At 45.4% G+C, this 26,279-nt stretch overlaps 2 protein-coding genes across 2 annotated transcripts; one reads left to right on the top strand and one right to left on the bottom strand.

Moving 5' to 3' along the window:
* LOC121867641 lies at positions 1 to 21,528 on the top strand. The gene is made up of 12 exons (XM_042367657.1): positions 1 to 104; positions 8,267 to 10,334; positions 10,490 to 10,846; positions 10,932 to 10,935; positions 11,544 to 11,630; positions 11,753 to 11,971; positions 12,807 to 13,028; positions 14,506 to 14,607; positions 16,126 to 16,344; positions 16,465 to 16,617; positions 17,689 to 17,793; positions 18,051 to 21,528. The coding sequence occupies exons 2-12, from the start codon at positions 8,272 to 8,274 to the stop codon at positions 18,183 to 18,185; spliced, it is 3,666 nt and encodes a 1,221-aa protein (XP_042223591.1). The 5' UTR covers positions 1 to 104; positions 8,267 to 8,271; the 3' UTR covers positions 18,186 to 21,528.
* On the bottom strand, positions 20,455 to 24,632 carry LOC121867691 (neuroparsin-A-like). Its single transcript, XM_042367710.1, has 4 exons — positions 24,520 to 24,632; positions 23,019 to 23,133; positions 22,553 to 22,679; positions 20,455 to 22,044 (listed from the first exon to the last, which is right to left on the bottom strand). The coding sequence occupies exons 1-4, from the start codon at positions 24,576 to 24,578 to the stop codon at positions 21,911 to 21,913; spliced, it is 435 nt and encodes a 144-aa protein (XP_042223644.1). The 5' UTR covers positions 24,579 to 24,632; the 3' UTR covers positions 20,455 to 21,910.
* Positions 24,633 to 26,279: the final 1,647 nt, after the last annotated feature.

Genomic DNA, 26,279 nt, shown 5'->3' with positions numbered 1-26,279 from the left:
TAATATATACAGGAGTTAAATACCTTACAAGGTATTAATGAAGGTGTAGCTATGTGTGGTAGATATTTTACCAGTCTTCCATTTCCCCTGTGTTTATAATTAAGGTAAGGAGGAGGTATGTTAAGTTCTGTAGGTCTGGTCTGTGTGTAATAATAAACAAATAAATTAACGGTTTATTGAAAGAGCTTGGCAGCCAGAAGGCTGAAAATACAGTTACATATTTGGGGAATGGGTTACGAATTACAAATAATAATATACAAGTGACATAAGTGACACAAATAAGACATATAGTAACTTAGATGGGGATCAGCTCAAACTACAGTTCATTTCAACATAGTGACAGTGTAGGGAGCAGTGTTTACTGGGAGTGAATACACTGATTTATTACATGTTATTGATAATTTACAATGGTTGGGACTGGGCTGTTCTATAGCGATCGACTGTGCACGTATGGGCTGATGCGGTTGTGGTGTCGAACAGCAATTCTTGGACAGGGGATCTCAGGTGGTAGAGAGCCGGTGTCGGGGATGCAGAAGCTTTACCAAATTTGCAGATGAGGCTGTGGTGATGGTCAAGTGAGAGTCGAAAGGGTCAGTGTGTTGAGGCTTGATATGTGGAGTAGGAAGGGGAGAGAATAATCTTGCATGCCCTCTTTGCACTTTTTCTAGGTGTTTACGTTGTGTGGCATTTAGGGAGAAGACCGGTGGGGAGGCATAGGTGAGCTTGGGAAGTATGAATGTTGTGTATACACTGAGGAGCTCGTGTGCAGGAACTCCGAGGGACTTGAGTCGGTGGAGGAGGTGGAGACGGAAACTGGAGGATTTGACAACTTCACTGACGTGTGGTTTCCAATTTAGTTTGTTGTCTATGGTGACGCTGAGGAGCTTCGTGGAATCTACAACCTGGAGTGTGTTCGGACCTAGGGTAATGGAAGGAGGTGGGACAATGTCGGAGGAGAGGTTGATGTGCATAACCATGGTCTTGGTATGGTTGATGGTGACATGGTTGTTGGTGGCCCAGTTTTGGAGACTGGTCAATAAATCCTGAAGGGCGGTATAGTTGGGAGCAGAATTGTGTGTGTGTGTGTGTGTGTGTGTGTGTGTCCTATGTATCCCCAAGGAGTCCATGTATCATTATGTATCATCTATGTATAGGTTTTGTTATTCATTAGAGCAATAAACACGATTTGTTGTTGTTGATGTTTAATACGACTGTTGATGACTATCTCTGGTCCTGTGTTTGTGTGGTGGTTAGGTGACACTTTCCCCTGATACTCACGCTTGATACTTTCCCCTGATACTTTTGCCTGGTACTTTCGCCTGGTACTTTCGCCTGTTACTCACACTTGATACTTTCGCCTGGTACTTTTGCCTGTTACTCACGCTTGATACTTTCGCCTGGTACTTTTGCCTGTTACTCACGCTTGATACTTTCGCCTGGTACTTTTGCCTGTTACTCACGCTTGATACTTTCGCTTGGTACTTTCGCCTGGTACTTTTGCCTGTTACTCACGCTTGATACTTTCGCTTGGTACTTTCGCCTGGTTTACTTACTTATGATAGTCCATCGAAGTGGATGACGACGTTGCTCCAGATGATTGATGAGTTATGTGTTATTCCACTGATGCCACCGTAGATGACCATGGCGGCCAGTCCTGGAGGCTCACATCTTGTTGTGTAGGTGACGGGGATGTTGTTCACTGAGAGGAATTATGCCTTGAGCCTCTGATGTGGTTGGGCTCGTTTAGTAGCTCTCTTTTGGTTCAGTGAGGTCTCAGTGTTTCCGCTCCTCTATGGCATGTTGAGCGCCATAAGGAACGGTCTGAGGCGAGTTGCTCCAGTATATTACAGCACTTGAGAAGAGTTTTAGAGTGGTCCTTGTGTCTCTGTTTCTGTCCTCCCGCCGAGCGGTTTCCATGTGAGAGCTCTGCCATATAATATTTGTCCTGGAAGCCGGTGGTCTGGCCCCTGATAACAGGTCCAAGCCAGCTCAAGTGTCTTGGCTAGCTTGGTCTTGTGTGAGCGACGATATAGTTCTTCACGAGTCACTCTGTCTTCCCAGGATATTCCAAAGATACCCTTAAGGGATCTAGTGTGGAAGTTTTCCACCATTTGGATATGGCGTCTGTAGGGCGTCCAGGTTTCTGAGGCATATAATAATGTAGATATACAGACCGCGAGATAAACTGCAGTCTTCGTTCCATATTTGAGGTCATTGTTGAGAAAGACTCTTGTTCTCAAACGCCCAAATGCAGCTGAGGCTAAATTGACTCTGGTTTGAGTTTCCATAACCAGTGAGCAGGTGGGTGTGAGAGTGCTACCAAGGTACTTACAGCAGGTGGGTGTGAGAGTGCTACCAAGGTACTTACAGCAGGTGGGTGTGAGAGTGCTACCAAGGTACTTACACTGGGTTACTATTGTGATAGGATCTTTATTAATGTAGAATTGTGGTGCTTCTATTGGTGGAACAATGGGCTGGACAACAGTCTCAGACCTCTCGGTGTTAATTTGCAAGCCAAGCGAGCTGTAAATACCTGAGATCACGTCCAGTGCACGTTGCATACAGTCTCTGTTATGTGTCATTATTGCACAGTCATCTGCATACTGTAGTTCTGTCCTGGGTTGTTAAGGTCTTTGTGTAGGCTTCCACACGTCTAACATTAAAAAGGCTACCGTCGAGACGGTACCGTATGCCCACACCACAGGCCCAAGGGCATTGTGTGAGAGTTGTGCTACAGCCAGTACAAAGATGTTAAACAACACAGGTGGCAGCACACAGCCCTGGTTTACACCCATTGGCACACTAAATGGTTCTGGCTGCACACTACCCACAAGTGCCCGGGCCTGCAGTCACCTGGCGGAGGATGTTTGAGAACCTTGGTGGTGCACCGACCCTCTCCAACAGTCCTCTGTTTACACACACACACACACACGGTCATCACTGCCACCTACACCGTGAAACACAATTGGATTTCACTTAGCTTGGGAGGGCTGGTGATAGGGAAGGATGGTGTGTACATTACGTGACTTGTGACTGGCTGGTGAAATTGGGTAAAGCTGTGTGTGTGTGTGTGTGCTAACCCAACCCAACCTTAACCTAACCAAACCTAACCTGAGTGCTGGGGTTAAAATACCTAGGTTAACGTTTATCTCCTTCCTGTCTGTCTGTCTGTCTTCCGGATGTTGCAGGTGTAGAGTTAAAGGTGACGCGGTGAGCAGGTGTGTGTGTGACGGGGCTATCAATTCCTTTCATCACAAATACTTACATCAATTCACCTTTATAATGACACATAAGAACATAAGGAGTCTGCAATAGGCCGGTTGGCAGCTCCTGTCGAGAGTTACGACCACTCTCTATCATCCATGAATCTATCAAGCCTCCCTTTGAAACTTTCCAGCGTTCCAGCACTTACTACAAAGTTGGTAAGCTTGTTCCACTCGTCCACCACCCTATTTGTGAACCAGTTCCTTCCTATCTCCCTCCTAAACCTAAACTTATCCAACTTGAATCCGTTGTTCCGAGTCCTATCCTGCTCGGATATTATAAGAACTTTATCTATATCCCTTTATTGATTCCTTTCACCCACTTAAATACTTCTATCATATCTCCCCGCACTCTTCGTCTTTCTAGGGAATGCAAGTTTAGTTTCTTAACCTATCCTGATATGGAAGGTTTCTAAGTCCCGGAATCATTTTCGTCATTCTTCGCTGCACCGACTCTAGTGAATTGATATCCATTCTATAATAGGGGCACCAGAACTGAACCGCATAATCGAGGTGCGGCCTGACTAGCGCCGCAAGATGTAGTTGCAATAAGACCTCTGCACTCTTATTACTTACACTTCGAGATATAAAACCCAATACTCTGTTTGCCTTATTTCGAACATTAACGCACTTTTTTCTAAGCCGTAGGTCCGGGCTTACAAGTACCCCTAGGTCTCTTTCACAAGTCGACTTCTCTAGGTTGATGTTGTTAAGGCTGTATACATTGACAGTATTTGTTCTTCCAATATTAAGTACGCTGCACTTGCTGGTATTAAATTTCATTTCCCATTTTTGTGACCACTCCTGCAGTTTATTTAAATCCTCCTGTAATGCATTTGCATCCTGCCCTGAATTAATCTGCCGCCCTATTTTGGTGTCATCCGCAAACTTGCTTATGTCACTGCTGATCCCAGTATCTAGATCGTTTATGTAGATTATGAACAAGAGTGGGCCTAGTACTGCCCCCTGGGGAACCCCACTGGTTACACAGCCCCACTCAGATTTAACACCATCTACGCTGACCCTCTGTGTTCTATAGGTGAGCCATGATTTTATCCAATTTAAAACTTTCCCCTCGATACCATGAGCCTTAACTTTTCTCAGAAGCCTCTGATGCGGTACTCTGTCAAATGCTTTGCTAAAGTCTAAGTAAATAACATGGTAATTTTCGTCATTATCTACTACCTCGAAGACTTTCCTAAAAAACGTCAGCTGATTTGTTAGACAAGATTTTCCCTTTGTAAACCCATGTTGAGTGTCGTAGATTAAGCACCATCACCACCGTAGACGACACCATCACCACCATACTCGACAACATCACCACCATACTCGACACCATCACCACCATAGTCGACACCATCACCACCATAGTCGACACCATCACCACCGTAGACGACACCATCACCACCATACCCGACACCATCACCACCATAGTCGACACCATCACCACCATAGTCGACACCATCACCACCATACTCGACAACATCACCACCATACTCGACACCATCACCACCATAGTCGACACCATCACCACCATAGTCGGACAATTCATCACCACCATAATGACACACCATCACCACCATAGTTTGACACCATCACCACCATAGAATGACACCATCACCACCAGAAGTCGACACCATCACCACCATAGTCGACATCATCATCACCACCATAGTCGACATCATCACCACCGTAGGACGACAATACACCACCACCATAGTCGACACCTCACCACCACCATAGTTTCATTTAATTATCACCAACGGCAGTCGACACCATCACACATAGTCGACACCATCACCACCGTAGACGACACCATCACCACCATACTCGACACCATCACCACCATAGTCGACATCATCACCACCGTAGACGACACCACCACCACCATAGTCGACACCATCACCACCATAGTCGACACCATCACCACCGTATTTTCTTTCCATTTCCTGTATAAATATTAAGAGTAGATAGAGGGAAGGTTAGGTTAATCCCTCTTCTCCCGGTTAATCCCTCTCCACTAACTGGTTAATCCCTCTTCTAATCCCGGTTAATCCCTCTCCACTAACTGGTTAATCGCTCTTCTAATCCCGGTTAATCCCTCTCCACTAACTGGTTAATCCCTCTTCTAATCCCGGTTAATCCCTCTCCACTAACTGGTTAATCCCTCTTCTAATCCCGGTTAATCCCTCTTCTAATCCCGGTTAATCCCTCTCCACTAACTGGTTAATCCCTCTTCTAATCCCGGTTAATCCCTCTCCACTAACTGGTTAATCCCTAATCCTGATTAATCCCTCTTCTAATCCCGTTTAATCCCTCTCCACTAACTGGTTAATCCCTCTCGACTAACTGGTTAATCCCTCTTCTAATCCTGGTCAATACTTCGATCACCTGACCTGACATTACCTAACCTGACCTAACCTGACCTGACCTAACCTGACCTGACCTGACCTGTCCTCACTACTTGCCCTTGGTACCCTCGACTCAGGTTGTCACGCTCTTGTCTCTGAAGCCAGACACCAATATGCGTGTCTTGTTGACCGGGGTGTCAGGGTCAAACTGTTGTGGGTCCCCTCTCACGTAGGCCTCATGACAGTTGATGCCCTCGCCAGACTCGCGTCTAACGAACACACCGTTGAATACAATTTGGGTCTGTCAAAAAGAACCCTTAAAACTGTAATTAGGAAAGAACTTATTGATCAATTGGATGCAAGTAGACAAGTGTAAACAGGCACTAGTCGATCCATAGTTTACCATGATGAGATGTACCAAGTGAAACATGTATATGGAGCAAGTAACAAGATCACTAGATTACAAGATGTTATAACCGCTAGATTAAGGTTAGGATATAAGTACCTCTGGCAGTATGTTCCTCAAGCAGACGTGAACAAAACTAAATGTAAAGTGTGTGGCCAGACATATGGCCACACACTTGAACACTACGTCCTCGACTGTGTGAAGATAGAACCTTTTAGGGACAGGTCCAAGCACACTGTGTGTGAAATGGCACAAAACTTCATCTCTAATGGCAAGATAGCCGACATATTAAGATTGTATCCACTTTTTTACACTTAGTAACTATATCAGTTCTCATGTACAGAACCAAACACACAATGTACTTGAACACTTCTCACGCAAATGTGAATAACAAAGTGTGCGGCCAGACATACTGCCTCACGCGCCTGTACTGTGAACAAGTTACCCTTTATTTATAGAACTAAACAAAGAATATATTTGAAATACTGTGTAACATTCAGTGCCATAATATCCTGACAACGGGGGTTAATTATTACGACACTTTATGAACACTACTCTGTAATCCTTTTGCTCTACCGCTCACAGGAGGAGTATAAGATGCACAACAAACTAGCTACTGTAAGTAACAAAATATAAAATCAATCCCTGGCACTGAAGGGAGAGAGAGAGAGCGGTGAATATCGACCTACCTGGGAAGATAGTGACGTCATCACCTTTGGATCAACAGGTGAGTGAGGCTCCAGATGATGGAGGGGGCTGTCTCGAACTGTCACCTGTGTCTGTCTTTCTCTGTCTGTGTGTGTATGTGTCTGCCTGTGTGTGTGTGTGTGCATCTGTGTGTGTATATGTCTGTCTTTACCTGTTCTTATATATAGTTTAGGTTCCTTTGTCTGTGTCTGTCTGTCTAACACAAACCTAACCAAACACTAACCTAACCCAACCTAACACAAACCTAACCTAACCTAACACTAACCTAACCCAACCTAACACAAACCTAACCTAACCTAACACTAACCTAACCCAACCTAACACTAACCTAACCTAACCCAACCTAACACTAACCTAACCCAACCTAACACTAACCTAACCCAAAGATCTATAATATTCTTCCCATCTTCAATAATAACATCAATGACAAAAGTGTAAAAATTATGAATAAATCTGAATAAATCTGAATAAATCTGAATAAATCTGAATAAATCTCCCCAGGTGAATATACAGCTTAAATTCACACCTGTTGTCATTAATTATATAAAAATAATCCAATATTATTTATATTTTCTTTGTCAGATATTTTTCATATATTTCACTTATCTATTTTAATCTTTTTCACTATTTTTCGCTCTTTTTTAATATTTTTCGATCTTTTTCACTATTTTTTCCAATCTTTTTTAATATTTTTCGATCTTTTTTCACTATTTTTAAACTTTTTTGTCTATTTTTCGATCTTTTTCGCTATTTTTCGATCTCATTCATTATTTTTCAATCTTGTTCACTATTTTTCCATATTTTTTCACTATTTTTCGATCCTTTTCTCCATTTTTCGATTTTTTCACCATTTTTCGATCTTTTTCGCAATATTTTTCAATCTTTTTCCGACACCTGATATATTTCTTTGAAGGTAGACTCGTGAAATATGATCAAAAGGTCATTTGTTGGTATAAGGTGTGGGGGTATGTTTTTGATACCTATACCTTGGCTGTAGGGATTATATATTTGGTTTTGTTATTCACTGGTATGTTATTCACGAGTATGTTATTCACTGGTATGTTATTCACGAGTATGTTATTCACGAGTATGTTATGCAGTGAGGGGTGAGGCGATGTATATCTTGGTGAATAACAGCATGTAATATTTTTTCTTGTCATCAAATATGTTTTTTCTACAATGACCTGACCTAACCTGACCTAACCTGACCTAACCTGACCTGTGTAATGTATTTTGTGTAGTTGGGGATATTGTTGTATTGTATGGTAGTGTATGGTATTTGGTGTTCACTATACAGACACTGTACTCGATCACCTTTATTTACTAAATTGTATAGGTAGGTGTCTACAGCTGGGGGAATGGGGGGAGGAAGGAAGGGGAGTGGGGAAGGAAAGAAGGGGAAAAGGGAGGAGGGGGAGTAGGAAAAAAGGAAGGAATGAGGATAAGAAGGAAGGAAGGAAGGAAGGAAGGGTGTGTGTAACTTTAAGTCCGAGGTGTCAGGTGTTTACTAACGTGTGTGTGTGTGTCTGTACCTGCAGGAGTCATGGCGCTGATGGTGGGAGAGGTGCTGCCCCTCCCCCCTGATCACTCCTCTACCTACCAGGTCTTCCACCGCCTGGCCACCTCCTCCCTCACCCAGGACAAGGTGGCCCTCATCTCCGACGCCACCAAGATCACCTACCGGGACCTCCTGAAGATGGTAGACTCCCTGTGTGTGTGGCTCAGGAGGAGAGTTCAGGAGACAGGGGCCAGGTGTGGTGATGGTGGCACGGGTCTTACTACTGTCGCTCTTTGTCTACACCGAAGTCCTAAGCTGGTGGCGTTGATTCTGGCTGTATGGAAGCTGGGGTGGGCCTACGTGCCCCTCGACCCTACCGTGCCCGCCCTCCGTACCCTGTATGTGTTGAGGGACGCCGAGCCCGCCTGTGTGGTGACGGACGCCCACACCAGCATCAAGGTGAGGCAGCTAGAGTGTGACACAACCATCGCCCCGCTGGTGGACGACGCCCCGGGTCTCCCACACTCACCCGACGTACCTTACTGCCTCGCTGACCGCATCCTCGACATTAGTGACTGGTCGAGTAGCTCCTCCACCACAGAGGAAGAGAGTGACTTAACACCCAGGGCGGGGGAGGTGGCGTGTGTCCTCTACACCTCCGGCAGTACAGGTAACCCCAAGGGCGTCCAGCTGACGATGAACAACCTCATGAACCGCATACACTGGCAGTGGAAGGAGCTGCCTTATAAAAGTAACGAGATCTGCCTCATGTCCAAGTCCCTGACCTTCGTGGACTCTGTGACGGAGGTGTTCGGGCCGCTGCTGGGGGGCGTACCTGTGGTGGTGGTGAAGGAGGCAGCAGTCAACCCGGAGCTGTTGATCAAGTACGTCAGTCAACACAGGGTGACGCGCCTGGTGGTGGTGCCCTCGCTCCTCAAGTTACTGCTGCTGTACCTCAACACTACCAAGGAGTCCATCAAGTTCCTCCACAGGTTCATCCACATCTGGATTACCAGCGGCGAGACGCTCCCTGGATGGCTCATTAACGACTTCTTCGCCATGTTCCCCGACAGTAGGTTCATCAACTTATACGGCTCGACGGAGGTGACGGGCGACGTGTCTTACTTCCCCATCGAGGAGAACAACTGGAGGGCGGGGGTGAAGGTGCCTGTGGGGTACCCGGTATCCAACACGGCCCTCATGGTACTGCGGCAGGAGGGTAACGCTCTGTGTCTGGCGGAGGAGGACCAGTCAGGTGAGATTGCGGTACTGGGTAAGAATGTCTGCTGTGGCTACCTCCGAGGTGAACTGTACAAGGAGGAGAACTCTTCCTCCTTCCTTCCCGTGTCTTCTATAGTAATAAAACACGACAAACACAGGGACATCCTTCATGACTACATCAACAAGATCTGCGGTGGTGAAGGTGATGACCACACAGACGCGGCACCTCAGAACCATCACCGGCCAGACCACATCCATAATGGTAAGCACGAGACCAAACCAGACGGTAAACTCACACACACGAGGCCAGCAACACACACGAGGCCAGCAACACACACGAGACCAGCAACACACACGAGACCAGCAACACACACGTCATCCGTCCGACACATTGAGCGACAGAGCACGACGCCCTCCACCTCCTGCAGCCCTAAACTCCCCCGACAGAAGACCTGCCCGAGTAGCTTCACCAAGACCCCTCCAGCCCTAGCCACTCGCCCCAAGACCACACCAACACCATCAGGAAGGACCACCACGCCCCCAGCCGTCCCTCCCAGAACATCAACACCTCCCCCAGTACCTCCAAGGGCGCTTCACAAGACGGCCACCTCCTCAGCGAGCTCTAAGACGTCAGAACCTCACTCCAAGACGATGACGGCGACGACGACGGTGAACTCCTCAGTCAGTCCCTCAAAGACCTCGACGAGACCAGCCAGGGAGACGAGACCGAGAGTCGAGGACACCACTACCTCGACGACGGGCGTGGAGGTGCAACAGGTGGGCGTGGAGGTGCAACAGGTGGGCGTGGAGGTGCAACAGGAGGGCGTAGTGGAGGTGCAACAGGTGGGCGTGGAGGTGCAACAGGAGGGCGTAGTGGAGGTGCACAGGTGGGCGTAGTGATGCGGGAGGGCGTGGAGGTGCAACAGGAGGGCGTGGAGATGCAGCAGGCAGGCGTGGAGGTGCAACAGGTAGGCGTGGAGGTGCAACAGGGAGGGCGTGGAGGTGCAACAGGTGGGCGTGGAGATACAACAGGTGGGCGTAGAGGAGGTGTGGTGGGCGTAGAGGGTGCAACAGGAGGGCGTGGAGGTGCAACAGGTGGGCGTGGAGGTGCAACAGGAGGCGTGGAGGAGGTGCAGCAGGAGGGCGTGGAGGAGGTGCAACAGGTGGGCGTGGAGGTGCAACAGACGGGCGTGGGGGAGGTGCAACAGGAGGGCGTAGAGGAGGTGCAACAGGTGGGCGTGGAGGTGCAACAGAAAGACATGATGGTGTACAGAACAGGAGACATAGGCAGGGTGGTGGGCGGTCAGCTGGTGTTTGAAGGGCGTCGCGATACTCAGGTGAAGGTGTGTGGCGTCCGGGTGGGTCTGGCGGAGGTGGAGGATGCTGTCTACAGGACCGGGTGAGTTGTGGGTTGTGTTGTGTTGTGTTGTGTTGTGTTTTTCTGATATACTCAAGAAATCCCTCCCTCTCTCTTTAATAATAAGTACAGTAATAAATTCCTTGATAGGATGTTGGCTGAGTGATGACCTTCCTTCCTTCCTTCCTTCCTTCCTTCCTTCCTTCCTCCTCTCTCCTCTCCCTGACAACAGGCCTCACCCCCCCCCGGCGTGAGGTCCTTTTAACCTGTGATTGATAGTCTTATGGGGCTGTCTCTCCCCTCTCCCCTCCTCTCCTCTCCCTCTCACCTCTCTCACCTCTCCTCTCCCTCCCCTCTCCCCTCTCCTCTCCCCTCCTCTCTCCCTCTCCTCTATCCTCCTTCTCCCCTCCCTCCCCTCCCCTCTCCCGTCTCCCCTCCCCTCCTCTCTCCCTCTCCTCCTCTCCCTCTCCTCCCACCCCTCCACCTCCCCTCTCCTCTCTCCACCTTTCCCTTCTTCCCTCTCCCCTCCCCTCCCCTCCCCTCCCTCCTCTCCCCTCCTCCCCTCCCCCCTCTCCCCACCTCTCCCTCCCCTCCCCTCCCCTCCCTCCCCTCCCCTCCTCCCTCCCTCCCTCCCACCCTCCCTCCCTCCCTCCCCTCCCCTCTCCCTCTCTCCCTCACCTCCCTCCTCCCTCTCTCCCTCCCTCCACACTAGGTACTGACTCTTCACCGCCTTCTACAGGTATGTGGAGAGTCACTGTGTCCCTGGCAGCCACGGAACAGGACGCTGACGAAGGAACTGTTGATCACGTACTTGGTGGCCTTTGTGGTGCAATACACATCCCCACCTCACCCCACCACCCCCACTGCCCCTCACCTCCCCCTCACATCCCCCACCTCCACCCACACCTCCCCTCACCACACCTCACCACACCTCCTTCGCCCCTACAGGTATTGAAGGCAGAATTTGAGGATCGCGACACACCAATAACGGAAGACTTGGTGAGATGCCTGCGGAACTACTTGCCGCAGGTGACCGTGCCGCGGCTAGTGGTGGTGGACGCCTTGCCGCATCTTCCCAGCGGTAAAGTCGACCGTCAGAATCTCTTGCGTCTGTACCGTCGACGCATGCCTCACCGCAGTTCCCGTGATAACATTCTTATCTTGAGGGTATGTCTGTCTGTCTGTCTGTGTCTGTCTGCCTCCTTTCTCTCTCTCTGTCTTTCTCTCTGTTTATATCACACTCTCTCTGTCACATTTAATAAGACCCTCTCTCTCACATTTAATAAGACCCTCTCTCTCTCTCTCTCTCTCATAAGACTCCTAGGCGTCTTATCAGTCTTAAGGGCTCAGCAATATTACGCTCTCATTCTCCCTCTTAACTCACTAAGGGACGACCCAGGATTATTAAAAACTGTCCACTTATGAATTTCTTGCTCCAAAAATCTGCTGTTGTGAAATTTATTGGTTAAAATTTGTGCAGTTATGAATCTTATTAATTAAAAACCATACAGTAGTGAATTACCATACCTTTTTCCTTGTTAATTAACGACACCTTTTACCTGGACAATGGAGCGAGTTACAGGTGAAAGCGCCACTAATTTTGCCATTACAAGTTGTGTCCCCGAAGTTAGTGCGGGAAGGATTCTGTTTATGGAGGAATTATAGATCGAGATGGAATTTTATTTAATTATTTCGCGTCGAGATGTTTATTTTTTATTTAATTTCTTTATTTTTCTTTTATTTACTTTTTTCTTTTTATTTATTTATTTATTTTTCTTATAATTAATTCTTTCTTTTTTCTTCTTTCTGTCATTCTCTAATATCTCTCTCTCTCTCTCTCTCTCTCTCTCTCTCTCTCTCTCTCTCTCTCTCTTTAGGGTATCTAATCACCAGGTAAACTAGGGTATCTAATCACCAGGTAAACTAGGGCATCTAATCACCAGGTAAACTAGGGCATCTAATCACCAGGTGAAATAAACTAACGCTTACCTCTAACCTGCAGAAGGAAGAACCCATTGAATCGCGAGTACTACGTATTATCTGCGGTGCTCTCGGGGTAGGACGCTCTCACGACATACTGCAGAGGAACTTCTTCGACTTGGGAGGCACGAGCATTACTTCAGTGGGCGTGGTGGTGCGCCTGCGAGAGCTGGGTTTGGATGTGACCCTTGATGCCTTCCTTAAAGCTGCCACTATTGGGGAAGTGGTCAATGATATCTTAAAGGTTAGCTTTTGGTTAGGTTAGGATACACACACTGTTAAAATAATGTTAGTTTAGGTTAGATTACCATTAGATTAGTATTAGCAGCATTAATTTCACGGTTAAAAACAAACTGGGTCATGCTAATCAACACATGACCCCCCCCTCCTCTCCTCCCCCAAAAAAAAAACAAGACCCTTTAAATTAACAGCGAACGTGAAACACAAGATCTAGTTGAGTCACCCCCCACCACCACAACAACCACCACCACCACCACCACCACCACCACCACCACCACCACCACCACCACCACCACCACCACCGCCACCACCACCCACCACCACCCACCACCACACCACCACCACCACCACCACCCACCACCACCACCACCACCACCACCACCACCACCACCACCACCACCACAACAACCACCACCTCCACCCACCACCACCTCCACCACTACCACCACCACCACCATCACCACCACCACCACCACCACCACCACCACCACCACCACCACCACCACCACCACAACAACCACCACCACCACCACCACCACCACCACCACCACCACCACCACAACAACCCCACCACCACCACCACCACCACCACCACCACCAACAACCACACCACCACAACAACCACCACCACCACCACCACCACCACCACCACCACCACCACCACCACAACAACCACCACCTCCACCACCACCACCACCACCACCACCACCACCACCACACACCACCACCACCACCACCACCACCACCACCACCACCACCACCACCACCACCACAACAACCAACCCACCACCACCACCCCACCACCACCACCACCACCACCACACCACCACCACCACAACAACCACCACCACCACCACCCCACCACCACCCCACACCACCACACCACCACCACCACAACAACCACCACCCACCCCACCACCACCACCACCACCTCACCACACCACCACCACCATCACCACCACCACCACCACCACCACCACCACCTCCAACCACCACCACCACCACCACTACTCACCACCACCACCATCACCACCCCACCACCCACCACCACCACCACCACCCCACCACCACCACCACCACCACCACCACAACAACCACCACCTCCTCCACCACCCACCATATCACCCCACCACCACCCTACCCACCACCACCCACCACCACCACCACCTCCACCACCACCACCACAACCACCACCTCCACCACCCCCACCACCACCACCACCACCACCACCACCACCACCACCACCACCACCACCACCACCACCACCACCACCACCACCACCACCACCACCACCACCACCACCACCACCACAACAACCACCACATCCACCACCACCACCACCACCCACCACCACCACCACCACCACACCACCACCACCACCACCACCACCACCACCACCACCACCACCACCACAACCACCACCACCACCACCACCACCACCACCACCACCACCACCCTCATTACCGCGTTTCCTCCCACAGGCCAAGACAATGGCAGAGGTAATGAATCTTTTCTGTTCGCCTTCCCCTGCTATTCCTTCCTCTACCCCCTCCCGGTCCTCCGTCACCAGCAGAGAGGAGGAGGAGGAGAGGAGGAGGAGGAGGAGGTGGTGTAATCATCCCAGCGCTTCACCCTGACCTGCCCATGTGTGCCGCCAGCTTGCCTCAGGGGCCGAACACTAAGACGAAGAATATCCGATTGGCTCACCTCCACACTCTGCCGGTGTCCCAGGTGAGTCGTGTGTAAGCTGCGAGTTTAGGGTTAGCTATGGTAACTTAACCTAACCTAACCAAATCGTATGTAACCTAACCTAATGCTGACTTAACCTAACCTAATACTAATAACCTGACCTAATACTAACTTAACCTAATGTCACCTAAATTAACCTAACCTAACCCAATATAACCCCCAGGTGAAGCAAACTATAAACTGGGGTGCCTATACTTGGGACCCCCTCAATCACAGTAATGTAAACAATTCCTGTAAAAGTGATGATTCTTGTCTCACTCTGGAGGCAAGTGGCAGAAATAGAAGTGCCTGTATTGTAACCTTTTTTGTTTTGCAGAGGGATTAGATCCACCCAGGCAGGGCCAACACATCAGGGCCTGGGGGCGAAAATGTAATAATAATAATAATAATAATGATAATAATACTACTACTACTAATAATAATAATAAAAATAATAATAAAGAACCATAAAAATCAAAAATGAAAAAAAATTCAAGAGTGAGAAACAATATATATATGGTTATTTGTGTTTGTTTTGTGTTGTATTTGTGTTGTGTTGTGTTGTGTTGTGTTGTGTTTGTGTTGTGTTATGTTATGTTGTGTTATGTTATGTTGTGTTATGTTGTGTTGTGTTGTATTTATGTTGTGTTATGTTGTGGTATGTTGTATGTTATGTTGTGTTGTGTTATGTGTGTTGTAGTGTGTTATATGTTATGTGTTGTGTTGTAGTGTGTTATGTTATGTTGTGTTATGGTGTATTTGTATTTGTGTTGTAGTGTGTTGTGTTGTTTTGTGTTGTGTTGTATTTGTGTTGTGTTGTGTGTATTTGTGTTGTGTTGTAGTGTGTTGTGTTGTGTTGTATTTGTTGTATTTGTCAGAAACAATTGAGAGACCTGTGTAAATGAGGCAGAAAGTCAGATCATCAACCTGGGACTTATACTGTAATATCCAACCTGTACTGTAACCTGTCCTGTAAGAAGCATATTCTGACCTCTTTGTGTTATTTCAGGGCATAAAGGAGCATATTCTGACCTCCTTTTGTTATTTCAAGGCATAACGGAGCATATTCTGACCTCCCTTTGTTATTTCAGGGCATAAAGGAGCATATTCTGACCTTGTTGTGTTATTTCAGAGAGTAGATGAGCATAATATGATCACAATACAGTATTTCAGGGTGTGGAGGAGCATCTTCTGACCTTGTTCTTATTTCAGGGCATAAAGGAGCATATTCTGACCTTGTTGTGTTATTTCAGAGAGTAGATGAGCATAATATGATCACAATACAGTATTTCAGGGTGTGGAGGAGCATCTTCTGACCTTGTGTTATTTCAGGGCATAAAGGAGAATATTCTGACCGCCTTGTATTATTTCAGGGGGTCGACAAACACACAGTCATTGAAATGGTAGCCGAGAGCTTCACCACCAAGAACCCACTGGACGTAACCATGAAGGTGCCTCGGGCCGCACACCGCAGCCTCCTCAACGCCCTGTGGCCCCGCCTGGTCAAGGACGACCTCAGCTTCGTGGTGAAGGACCCACAGCGAGGCATCTTAGGGGCAGTAATCAACACAGACTTCTTTAATGAACCCCAGGTAGGTGTGTGTGTGTGTGTGTGTGTGTGTGTGTGTGTGTGTGTGTGTGTGTGTGGGGTAGATGATGCGTTCATGCACTGATCCCATACTGATCTCATTAACGTGTGTGTGGTGTTGCAGGTACAGGTGCCGGCCAGTATGGAGGAGATCGCTGCCCTACATGAACCACTGGAGGAGGAGGCCAGACAGCAGCTACAGCAGGAAGCCAGAAACAGAACTACTCATTGGGTCCATAACCTCTTCCTTGCCACCAGTACCTCCCTCAGACCTCAGGTAACCCTCCAACACTTACCTTCATGTATACAATAATGGTTGCCCCTCGTGTAATAAGAATGGCCATTGACCGGCCCAAGGGCCACCTAGGCATGATTTTGTTTAAGGTATAGAAGCTGTCACCAACACAACAACCACACCCTGAGTTAACGAGCTGCATGACCCAGTGTTTAAGGTGTAGAAGCTGTCACCAACACAACAACCACACCCTAAGTTAACGAGCTGCATGACCCAGTGTTTAAGGTGTAGAAGCTGTCACCAACACAACAACCACACCCTGAGTTAACGAGCTGCATGACCCAGTGTTTAAGGTGTAGAAGCTGTCACCAACACAACAACCACATCCTGAGTTAACGAGCTGCATGACCCAGTGTTTAAGGTGTAGAAGCTGTCACCAACACAACAACCACACCCTAAGTTAACGAGCTGCATGACCCAGTGTTTAAGGTGTAGAAGCTGTCACCAACACAACAACCACACCCTGAGTCAACGAGCTGCATGACCCAGTGTTTAAGGTGTAGAAGCTGTCACCAACACAACAACCACACCCTGAGTTAACGAGCTGCATAACCCAGTGTTTAAGGTGTAGAAGCTGTCACCAACACAACAACCACACCCTGAGTTAACGAGCTGCATGACCCAGTGTTTAAGGTGTAGAAGCTGTCGCCAACACAACAACCACACCCTGAGTTAACTAGCTGCATGACCCAGTGTCAAGGAATAGTCCGAGAAGACCGGACAACTCACCAACTGCACTGGCTAACCATTACCCCGGAACACGATCCACAAATCGATTAACATCCAGGTCCCCAATTACTGCTGGGTAGACAGAGGCAAATGACGTAAAGAAACTTGACCATAGTTTCACCCTGCCCGGGGACCGAACCTGGAACCAGTCGCTTGTGAGGCGAGCATGCTGACCATTACACCACAGGTCGCCACCCATCCACCCTCCTTCTAACGCCCAGAATCATGTTCCGTTCCATCTATTCATAAACCCAGTCATTATCCACTGTGACCTGACCTGACCTGAACTGGCCTGAACTTAACTGACCTTCTCCCCTCCTACAGGACAACGTGCGCCTGGCCTTACACCTGGAGAAGGAACTACTGAGGGTGGCACAGACCAAGATGTATTATGGAGTCTTCACAGTCAACTCAAACCCTCTCAATCAGGTGTTGATCTCTCTCTCTCTCTCTCTCTCTCTCTCTCTCGTCAGTATTGAGTTGTTAAAAGTAATGGCCTGGTAACTGTAGGGATTGTTTTTCAAAGTAGTGCAGTAGTAGTAGGAGTAATAGTAATAGTAGTAGTAGTAGTAGTAGTAATAGTAGTAATAATATTAGTAGTAGTAGTAATAATAATAATAGTAGTTGTTGTACCTGACCATCCATCATATACACTATACTGTTAACACTGGGACCATGTTTTACAGCTGTTGTGTGAGAACTACTTGGGGTACCAGAGACGGGGTGCTGTACGGGTGTCCTCCTTCATCTACCGCGGCAGGCAGCCCTTCGCCTCCTTACCACACGACCTCCTCCTGGTGGCCATGACCAAAACTATATGAGCGCGTCCCATGAGAAGCACGTGACTCGGCCCTCGGTGATGATGAGTCCTTGATGTGGAATTTAGACTCTTGATGTGGACTCTGGACTCTTGCTGTGGACTCGGGACTCCTGATGTGGACTCTGGACTCTTGATGTGGATTTTGGACTCTTGCTGTGGACTCTGGACTCTTGCTGTGGATTTCTGAGCTTTGTACTCTTACTTGTTAACATTTTCCTTTTCCCCAAAGACTTAGATATCCACATTTTTACCCGTATATGAACCTAACCTAACCTCAACCTAACCTAACATATCACAAATTGTTCTGCCAATGTTCCGAGGCAAGTAATGTTCTCCGGATAACTTGTTCATATGTGTCTTACCTGTTCATATTTCTGGCTTTGATGTTCACTGTGTTCTTCTTGACTGTGGTGTTCATTGTTCAATCTATCAACTTGGTTCTGGGTTAAGTGAAGATTAGCAGAATAGTTTATTGTACGCGGTGATTAAGCACTCTTAATGCGGTTCAGAAATAATTAAACCAAACCTAACCTAACTTAACCAAACGTAACCTAACCTAATCTAACCTGACCTGACTTAACCTAACCTGATCATTTAACTAAGATGGTAAAAATCGGATAAAATAGACAGTTGGCCAAGTGAGATGACATCGTAAAGTTATGTTGTAATGCCGTTGTTTACTTTAGAACCTGACGTATTCTTCCAGTTGTTTGATGTGATGTAACTTAGAACTTGTGTGTGGGTTCTGGTAACTGTTCCAATACGTCATTCTGGCTTTTACTGTCGAGGAATTAGCTTGGCTGGGAAATGTACAGTTGCTTACACATACCTGGTACAAGGGGCTGGTGGGTTTTTTGAGATGTGGCAACTGTGCGGACGGTTTATTGAGCGTCATTAGTTTGGTTATTATTGTGAGGTTCCTTAGGGGCCATTCTGGGAGTGTTAATACGATGTAAATGAACACAGAATTGCCACATTTCTCAACACTTGCCAGTCGCTGTATCGAGTATAAATATGGTCCGGAAACTATCATATGTGTATGATTTTATGTGAGACAATATAACACAACGGCCGAAGGATTTTGACGACCCCACGAGACACCAGGAGTCGCGGCGTTCATTTTGATAATCATCGTCCATACCTCCCCACAATGATAACCTCTACAGCGAGGAACACGACAAAAACAAACATTAATTTTCTTTTATACTTTGGAAGTTTATGATTATAGAAACAAACTCACAACTATTAAGTGTAGTTTAATTATTTCTTCCTTACGTTTACCGATATTTCAGGACTAGTGAGAGCTGGAGGTTGAGTCAGGAAGCAGATTACTGTGTTAGGGTAGGATACATCGCCTTCAGTACAGGATTTATGAGGTGTAGACGCCATTGTGGGTAGGAGAGCCACAGAACAACTAAGGTATATTGAAAGAGGAGTTTATTTAACCACTAATGAAATCTTGTCGACAGAAGCGTGTCCAGTACTGTATGTTAGTCTCTGTAATGTTGTAATGATTCTGTGTTATAATATTGTAGATAAAAATTACCATAATACAGTGTGTAGTGTAATGGATGGTGTAAAATTATAGTGATTACCATAGTAGTGTCTGATGTAATGGGTGCTGTAATATTTTAGTGGAGTGGTCGCCATAATACTATTGGAATGGGTTAAGGTGATATAGTCTGGGTGATGGTGAGACTTGTTGGTGACGTATTGTTAACTCAGTACAGTACATTATAAACTTTGACAACAGAACGGTAAAAAGTAGACAATTGAGCTTCTTAACACACACACACAGACATGGTTGTATATCCATCTATAGAATCAAATTAGTTTTAACATTCATATAATCGTGTTTTTTTAATTTATTTATTGATATTTAAGACAATTTTATCCCCATTCGGTTCTTTTGGTTAATATCTTAAGACGTTAATTTATTTCCATTCCTCATTTTCCGGTTTTTGTGGGATTTGATCTTATATTTTTTAAGGTACAGTATATGTGAAGAGAGAGAGAGAGAGAGAGAGAGAGAGAGAGAGAGAGAGAGTGTGTGTGAGCAGGCAATGTCAGCACTGTACTGTCACTGTATACACAACACAACACAGTACAGTACATTAATATAACCCATAGACACATTAAAGTACCTCAATTCACTATATCAAGAAACAAAAGATATTTATAACATGGTATAATATTTCTATATAGTATTTCTCCCTAACTAACATATATAATATCTCAAAGACTTTATTACAGGGTTTAAAAGACCGCCATAGTGGGGATTGATTTATTGATAATTGGAAAGTTTTATAAGTCTCACATCAACCAGTTAGGGTACAGTGTTGCCAAGGAGTGAAGGATTATTATGGGAGGATCTTTATGGTAGTGAAGGATTCCTGTGGTAGGGGAGGATCCTATGGTAGGGGAGGATCCTATGGTAGAGAAGGTTTCCTGTGGTAGTGAAGGATCCTATGGTAGGGGAGGATCCTATGGTAGAGAAGGTTTCCTATGGTAGGGGAGGATCCTATGGTAGGGGAGGATCCTATGGTAGAGAAGGTTTCCTATGGTAGGGGAGGATCCTATGGTAGAGAAGGTTTCCTATGGTAGGGGAGGATCCTATAGTAGGGGAGGATATTTATCGTGGGAGTTTACCTTTTTAGGAATGGGTGAAAGCATTAATAATTTTACTTCTTTACAGAGTATTTTATTTATTTTTTATATAGTGAATTAGATCATTAACACCTCCACTACAGGGACGCCACTGTTGATATTTGATCCGGATAACGTCAGGTGATTTTATTTGGCACGGAAGCGACACTGTACATGGGGGGTTTAGTAGATTATAATTGAAATCATTCTTACGTGGTCCATTGTGTAATATTATATAGCTATTTACTAAACACATATTGTTATTTATTAAAAGTTAGAATAGGGTAATTTGGGTTTTTCTTTGAGGTTGTGGTGATGTAACACACACCTGTATCTGTACCCTACCTAGACGGCTACAGCTCTGATCAAACCCCTGGAACTTGGCAATATATAACCTATTCTTGTCTTTACAGATATGATAAAAAAAATGTTGTCATGTTAACTTAGAATACACAATTAACATTTATGTGGATCCTAGCTTATGTTAACTTAGGATATACTACTAACACACCCATAACAGAAGGTCTATACATGGTCAGTGTTTTACCGTCATTAAGTCATATATGAGTCTTAGAGAGTCAAGTTGTGTTTCTAGGGACCTGATGTTGTAAAAAAATTTGATACCATAAAGGAAGCAATTTGTTATAGAATATTTATTGTCATAGAAACATTCGGTACAATAAATTTACAGAAAAGTGTATATTTTTTTATATCTTCTGAGTTGGATTATTATGGTATATTAAGATAATTAGTTTAAATGGATTCTGGGGTTATTAGCTGAATTAATGACTATATTTGTGTTTTTTTTTCTACAACAGTGTCACAACTTTTGACAATAGTAATATTAACCAAACTACAACCTTTTTTTAAAGCCCATCATATATATTTTTATTTACGTTTCTTTAAAATAATGATTACAACTTTCACAACTTCCTACAATATCAACAATACCTCAAACTACAACTTTCAGAAACTCATGTCAGATATATCGTCATTTACATTACAATAGCCATTACAACCTCCACAACTTTCTACAATAACCATAACTACAACCCCCCTACAACCTCATACCAGCTGCATTTACTTCTTCAGTTTTTCCAACTCGTGCAGAAGGCGGAGACGGCGGCGTTCTCTGACCTCCTCCAGGCCGGCTTTATTGGTCTTAGAGAAGAAGTCGAGGAAGGAGTGTTTCTTCTGAACACACTCGCCGGGTTCTGTACGGTAATATATTGATTTAGTGGGTCATACGGAGAGGAGAGTCTATTATAACGAGGTTCCATTAAATGTGAAATCTCTATATAACGAACTATTTAGAGATAAAAATCCATTATATCGAGGTTCTGTTAGATGTGAAACCCTCATCTAACGGATTATATATATAGAGAAGTCCATTATATAGAGGTTACACTGTTGACTAGTATAACACAAAAAACACAGTGTTAATGTGTGTATTTTGTAAGTCTCTGGTAAGTTTATTATCGTAGGTATATTAACAGATCAGACTCCTGTATCTTAGCTTATCAAACTTGATCTATGGTTAATTAAACATGGTGCAGTAATTGATGCCCTTAGTTCTCGAGGGACGTTCTCTTACAAAGCCTGATCGAATTTTTGAGGGGATGTGAATGATTAGCTTGGTGATGTATATATTGACTGGTGTGGTGAGATAATGGTGATCAAGACTGGTGAGAATAATGGTGAGCAGTGAGGTGAAATACTGACCAGTGAGGTAATGGAGGTAACACTCAGCATCGGCAATATCTGGAGGACAAGTTTCCTGGTGACACTCGAGACCGCTACCACAGTCACCGTAAATATGCCAGGGGCCTCCACACTCCTCCCCTGGGCCCTGTTGGGGAAGGTTGTCTTGGTAAATACTTTTTACTAGACAAAAACACCTGACTCTACAATACTGCATTAAAGAAAAAGTATTGGAACTTCCTGGTGAATAGGGCAGGTCTAGACACCAGGGATTCTTGGTTGTTCATTATTAATGCGTAAATATGAATTACACTGGATCAGACCCATCCCCCCACCCCCACCCCGCCCCACCTCACCCCACCCCACCCCACCCCCACCTCACCCCACCTCACTCGCCCCGCCCCACCCCACCTCCCCACCCCGCCTCACCCCACCACCCACCCCGCCCCACCCCACCCCACAGAACATATAGTACTAGTGAACTAACCCCAGCACAGACGGTACAGCACTCGCACATATCTTTAGTGGTTCCGTTAGGGCAGTCATTGGGATCTAAACCAGTGCATTTGGCGTTCTGACAAGAGCAGTGTACGGCCTCGATCCTGATGTGGAGAGAAATAGGCGATTAGTTGGGAGTGTGTAGGGGTGGTGGGGGTAGTTGGTAGTGGTGGTAGTAGTGGTGGTAGTAGTAGTGGTAGTAGTGGTAGTTATGACGTTAGTGGTGTTAAGGTGTTGGTAATGGTGGTACAGTATTGAGTAGTGTAGTTAAATTAAATCTCAAAATACCACAATTATCATACTCGTCTCTTAGTAATAGAGTAGGAGTGTATTTTGTTGTTATGTATTTAACTTTTACATTCTTATTTTAGTTGTAAATGTATCAACAAAATCCCAAGTTACATAAATGACTGTAAGCAAGATACAGTATAATTTTGAAAGATTGATGGTACAGTATTATGAGTGAAGGCTGAAGATATATGTACCTTTAATTGTATTTTCTGCTCATCAAAACACCTTCCTGAAACAAAATTTTCCCCCAATTCTTGCAAAAATTTCACAAAAAACAATTAGAAAATGTCAGATCAGGAACTATTATTTGATTTAAACTCTAACTTGACATTATTTACGTATCATAATATATGTTTCAATGATATTATTACTTACCAACTAAAATAATATTGATACATACGGAATTAGTAAAATGATCAACCGTGCCTTCGAATAGAGATGATAAAATGCTCCTTATCCTGTTCTAACCTCAAGTATGCTCCAGTTTGGATTACTGTATACAGGCATGGAGACCCTACCTCCAATAAGACCCTGACAAGACCCTAACATCCCTATAAAGTTGCAATACAGAGCCACTAAGATGATCCCTTGAGCTAAGTACTCTAGCTTATCCAAGTAGACTGAGGGGAGGAAAACGTGAACCTGGGACATTATTTTGTGATGTCCCGCACCACCAACATGAGGGGACTACAAGCTGGCCAACACGAGGAGACTACAAGCTGGCCAACACGAGGGGACTACAAGCTGGCCAACACGAGGGGACTACAAGCTGGCCATCACGAGGAGACTACAAGCTGGCCAACACGAGGGCTACAAGCTGCCAAGTTATCAGGCAGAACAATCATAAAGGAACACGTCTTCACACAGAGGCTGGGAGACCTATGGGCCAACACGAGGGGACTACAAGCTGGCCAACACGAGGGGACTACAAGCTTACAACTGATACCTGGATAATTACACTGATACCTGGATAATTACACTGATACCTGGACAATTACACTGATACCTGGATAATTACACTGATACCTGGATAATTACACTGATACCTGGACAATTACACTGATACCTGGATAATTACACTGACACCTGGATAATTACACTGACACCTGGATAATTACACTGACACCAGGATAATTACACTGATACCTGGATGATTACACTGACACCTGGATAATTACACCGATATATGCAGTAGTTACCTGACACACACTGCCATTACCACCAGAGTGATTGTCAACACCAGTTTCTGACACTTCATGTTGAATCTGTAAAGGTTTGTGTTCGACTGATGGGCGCGTGTGTGTGTGTGTGTCTGTTATATACCTCCTCCTCTCCTCCTCCTCCTCCTACTACTACTCCACCTGCTCCTTCACCACCACCACCACCACTACTACTACCACCACTACCACTATCACCACCATTCCTCCATCTCCATTCATATGTCACCCTCCACCCACCACTGAACTGTATACCTGCATTGCATTACTGAATTTTAACCTTGTATACATAACTTCAACACCATTTACTAATACTTTAATTACACTATGTATAAATAAATACACATTTCTATACATATCATTTAGTATATTAATTACTATGTGTCTTTTGCATGTATGATTAATTAATTAGAGGTTAAATTTGAAAGATAATTGGTTTGTATTTATAATTGACGTAATTTATTTTTTATTTATTTTTTGTTAATGGTAATAAGGTTGAAATTAGTTGATATGAGGATGAATAGTCAATCAGAAGATATAGCCAATCAGAAGATAGCCAATCAGAACATGTTGCCAATCAGAAGATATAGTCAATCAGAGGACAGTCAGTCAGAAGTAAACCAATCAGAAGACATACAATCAAAACAAACAGCCAATCAGAAGACAAAAAGCCAATCAAGACAAGTAGTCAATCAGAATACAAACAGCCAATCAGAAGACAATCAGTCAATCAGAAGACAACCAATCAGAAGATAATCAGCCAATCAGAAGACAAACAGCCAATCGGAAAATAAACAGCCAGCCAGATGACGAACAGCCAATCAGAAGACAGTATTCCTGGCAGCTAAACTAATAAAAGAAGGTAATTAAAAGTGTTAGGAATTAGTTATGATAAATTATACAAATATTACTGGTATAAATGGTTTAACAATACTCACCATTAGTCCAGATCTGTTAATTCACAATGTACAATCTCTTTATTTTGTCCCAGGTCATTTTCAGGTTGTTGCAGGTCACGTGGTTGAGATGACTGATATGTCTTTAATGACCCAATGCTTTTCAACACTTCCTTAGGTAGTTTATAATCCTAACGACAACTTCTATGCTAAGTCTGTTTCAAAGATTTGACTTGACAATATTAATATGACTAAAGATGTTTTCCACATGAGCGGCTGGATGAGTGTCACGCTAAGGTCAGCGGCGGGATGAGTGTCACGCTAAGGTCAGCGGCGGGATGAGTGTCACGCTAAGGTCAGCGGCGGGATGAGTGTCACGCTAAGGTCAGCGGCGGGATGAGTGTCACGCTAAGGTCACTCAACTGGACTTCTGACAGGAATTCAATACATAATTCGCTTTGTTTTGTTCGAATCTTTGATCAGTTCTGATAAAACTTCCTATTTTACATTAATATTTCTTTTATAATACTTGAAAATTCTCATTAATTGAAAAGCATTTAAAATTGCTTCTAGATGTAAAAAAAAAGTTACAAGAAAAAAGCTAAGACCTGGCAGTGCCGACCTGTTGCCTGTGTGTTTGTCGAGAACCAGTACAGGGTAAATAATCACTTCATTGTCACGCCCACTTCCTGTTAGGATATCACGGTCAGGGCTAGAGCACCCCCACACCCACGATGACGGCCTCTTCGCACGCCCACGCTGACTGCTCCCTCACGCCCTCAGCTCAGTGGGATTCGTCTGTGTGTTACGTTCATCATCTCGTTGCTGAGGTTTAATTTTTCATGT

The sequence above is a fragment of the Homarus americanus genome, unplaced genomic scaffold (genome assembly GCF_018991925.1).
Source record: "Homarus americanus isolate GMGI-L3 unplaced genomic scaffold, GMGI_Hamer_2.0 scaffold46583, whole genome shotgun sequence".
Taxonomy (NCBI): domain Eukaryota; kingdom Metazoa; phylum Arthropoda; class Malacostraca; order Decapoda; family Nephropidae; genus Homarus; species Homarus americanus.
The sequence above is the reverse complement of the archived record's forward strand: the minus strand, read 5'-3'. Positions and strand labels throughout refer to the sequence as shown.